The following is a 3,682-nucleotide window of genomic DNA, read 5'->3' as shown; positions in this document are numbered from 1 at the left end:
GAAACTTCATCCAGTGGTTTGGGAAGTTTACTGCCCTTGACTTAAATGTGGATGACTCCTTTCTCTCTCAGAGGTGCAGCTCACACGGCTTGTCTTGACGCTACCCACCCCAACACTGGTGCTGTGCACACCTTGCAGGATTGTGGATGGTGTCGCCATTCCTAGTTTTCACTCCGAACATGTTTGGAAAAAGAAATATCCTTTATTTATCAAAACATGGTAAGTCTTAGGGGGCAGCACCTTATTCTGCCAGTTGCTGTCCCTGGAGCCCCCTGGTGGCTTCTCGTGTAGCTCCACGCAAGCTGTTAAATTCACTCGGTGAACTACCAAAAAGCTGGATAGAATCCAGAACATTCCATGAGAGCTCGCTCTCAGTATAGTGGAAAGCTAGAGATGGAAAGAAAAAGGAATAAGCCAAACAAAAAACTTTAAAAATGGTCACTTAGACCTTGTAGCCGGTTGTTTCACTGCTTGCTTCACTGTGACTTGGCCCAGAGAAATGGCAAAGTAGACGCACATTGATGACGCAGAGAAAAAGGTCCATACAGTCACAAGTCAGGTGCTGGTGGGTAAGAAGCAGTGCCATTCTCATTGAGTAAAGACGGTGGAGTTGGAAAAGGTGTGAGAGTCTTCTGTCTCAATCAGGTCGTCAAGGGCCTTGTACGTCCCTGCCACAAAGCCCACAAAGCCTAGGACACTGATGAGGACATCCTTGGTGATGGTGAGAGGATTCATGCCTTCAGAGTAAAAGGTGATGATTTCCAGGAGGGGCGGGATGATGAGGGCCAGGACGCTGCTGCTCACAGAGCCCACCAGGGCGAGGACCAGATCCAGGCGGGGGACGAGGATGGCCAAGACGCCTACGGGAGATGACAGAGGACAGATAGAGAAGCCCAGGCTGAGATAAGCTTTGAAAATTTGCTCATAATATCCTGTATTTAAAATGTAGACCAGTATCTCTAAAATTCAGTTATAAAAAGTAAAAGCCCTCTAATATCCCTAATTACACTCCCTAGAGGTTACACAGTAAAAATTTAGTGTGAGCCCGCTCCGTGGCCTGACGGCTAAAGTAGTTGGATCCCACATGGTCAACCGTGGTGTGAGTTCTGGAGCTGGTGGCTTGAGAAACATATTGGGCACATGCGTGAGTACCCACCCAAAGTCCTGAAAGGAGGAAGAGACAGAGGAGAAGGGATTGTGGTGTGACCACCATTTTTCCTGGGGGGTACTTTCTCCTCTCCCTCCTTCTGTCTCTTTCTGGAGAGTGTGCACGCACTCTTGCAAAAACTAAAACTAAAACTAAAAATAGTTTTGGAACCAGGTATGCAGCAGTAATGTAACTAGACCCACATGGGAAAGGTCTTGGTTCCGGTTCCAGTGCCTCCTTGAGCAGGCTGGACACGACGGAGGGTGCTTGTCTTTCTTTCTTTTTTTAAAAAGGTTTTTACCATAGAGCACATGTGCTTAACCAGAGAGAGAGACAGTGAGAAACAAGGTGAGAAATCCTCCTCCTCCCCCCTGAGGGAAGGCCACACTGTAACCCTTCTCTTTTGTTCTCTTCTCAGGATTTTGGGCATGTACACGCATGTACACGCATGTGTGTGGCGTGATTTTCAAGCTGCCAGGTCTGGGACTTGAACCATAGTTCAGCATGTGGGAGTCCAGCTCTGTAATCACTGTGATACCTGCTGGCCCAAGGGTGCCCGTCTTTCTACCTCTCTCTCTCTTTCTCTCATAAAAGAAAAACAAATTAAAAATATCAGTTCACTTAACATTTTTGGCATGTCTCCTTGCAATCTTTTTTTTTTGGAACACATGCATTCACATTGTTAAGCAGAAAAAACTTTTACTTTACCAATTTAAGTTCAGTGGTTGGGGGCCTTTGAATTTAACTGACAATAGATTAACGGGAGTAAAAGGCAAAGCTTTCAGAGCTTTCAGATACACGAGCTCCCCAAACAGCCCAAGATACAGCTTTATATACCCTCTTAAGGGCAAAGGGAGGAGAAAGCACTTTTGGGAAGAACAAATGAAAGGTATTGCAGAAGGAAAATTAGGCCATGCTTTTGGCCTGAGCTCCACCTCTAGGCCCCAACAAACCAGATCAAAATGAAGTCTCTCGTGCTCAAATGCCACATCCTTAAACTGAAACTTAAGGAAGTTGATTCCCAAAATGGTCAGTTTTTCTTGGACTTGTGATTTCAGTCGACCTGAGTCAGTGCTTAAGGAAATAAAACTTAGTCACATTTGATGACCTTCTTAGGAATGTGAACTACTGATCCACCTCACTCCTTGGAATGCGCATCGGACATAAGACACCTGAATAGCTCCAGACTTGCTGAAATGGCTACTTACACTCACTGGAATTTTTGTTTCATGAACATCCTTATGTTCCCCATGCATTCCTCCTGTCCGGTCCATGAGTCACATCTATTAGTTTCAAACTTCAAATCGTCTCGGGAACCAGCAGTTAGCGTAATGGCTATGTCGCTGGACTCCCAAGTAGTCGACCACGGTTCGCGTCCCGGACCCGGTGGCTTAAAACTCACGCCGGGCGCGTGTGCGTGCGTGCCCAAGATCCCAAGAGGAGAATGGCAGAGAAGGGATTGCGGTGTGACCATCCCCCCTGCGGGGGTGATTTCTCGCTTTCTGTCTCTAATGTCTCTGTCTGTCTGGCGAGTGCACGCGCCCTATAGTGAAAATCTCTCAAAAAAAAAACCAAAACACTTCAAATCGTCTCAGTTACAACAATGTGTCGGACTCAGCCTCAGAGTAAGAAAGTGACTCCAGGTGACCATGACGTCATCCTGCTCCTCTTGTCACAGAATTCAGCCAATCATTGCCGTACAAGACTCCTTGCTACTCCCCTCTCCCGTTGGAGACGGTTGCCTTTCAACTCATCCTGAAATCTGTAAGATCTTGGTGCACAATATTCCAGGTGACTTGGACAGTGTGTCTCTGGGTGAATGTCCTTAACCCTGGACCAAGTAAATTAGTTTGCTTCACTCATTTTGCCTCAGCATTTCTTAGGTTGACTGACAGTTTCAGATTAAGTTTGTTTAAGCAATTAGTCATTGATACTGTCTGGTCTCCTTTCGGGCAACTGTACTTTTTAGGAAGTCCTGCTTACATTATCAAAAGAAGTTTAGATCAAGCTTTCTTCTAAAGCTCTTCTTTGTTCAAATGTGTTTAGCTTAAAATAATCTTTAGGTTCCTGAGGTGCATTTTGAGATCCTGGATGTTCAACCACACTTAGGCTCTTAAATTAAAAGTGACTCTGGGAACTGTTGAAGATGTTTGGGATACATTGTACAAAATAGACAAAAATTTACAGTGTTACAACTCTTTTAGAATTTGTCTAGCAGGTTTTCCGGTTTTTACCAGAAAGCCTCTAACCCCCCAAAAAAGACAAAAAATTTTAAAGCATTTTTCCTTTGTAGAGCTAACGTTTTAATGAATAATTGATACAAGTATAATTACATATTTGCAAACAATTAATCATGAATTCAGTCATGAATTCAATGTCAATGAATGTGAAATCACTTATAGCACAAAGGGATCTTGAGTTGGAACAAGACCCAAAGAGCCTCCATACAGAGGTGCTTTCTCTGGGTTTTACACATGTGAAAAAAGATCTGGCGATAAAACACTAAATGACTGAAATTATATGTCTTTCAGCAGG

General features: G+C 44.4%; 1 protein-coding gene and 1 non-coding gene across 2 annotated transcripts in view; one reads left to right on the top strand and one right to left on the bottom strand.

Moving 5' to 3' along the window:
• Positions 1–460: 460 nt before the first annotated feature.
• SLC36A2 (solute carrier family 36 member 2) overlaps positions 461–3,682 on the bottom strand; it is a 27,973-nt gene continuing 24,751 nt past the window's right edge. Inside the window, exon 10 of the mRNA XM_006150830.1 lies at positions 461–860. Coding sequence (XP_006150892.1) covers positions 589–860 — 272 coding nt within the window. The 3' untranslated portion in view covers positions 461–588. The remainder of the gene's footprint in view (positions 861–3,682) is intronic.
• LOC114008189 (U7 small nuclear RNA) lies at positions 3,332–3,393 on the top strand. Its single transcript, XR_003549747.1, has one exon. It is a non-coding gene; the product is annotated as a U7 small nuclear RNA (small nuclear RNA).

Source organism: Tupaia chinensis, unplaced genomic scaffold (assembly GCF_000334495.1).
Source record: "Tupaia chinensis unplaced genomic scaffold, TupChi_1.0 Scaffold000301_1, whole genome shotgun sequence".
Taxonomy (NCBI): domain Eukaryota; kingdom Metazoa; phylum Chordata; class Mammalia; order Scandentia; family Tupaiidae; genus Tupaia; species Tupaia belangeri.
Note: the sequence above shows the minus strand (reverse complement) of the source record. Positions and strands in the feature narration are given on the sequence as shown.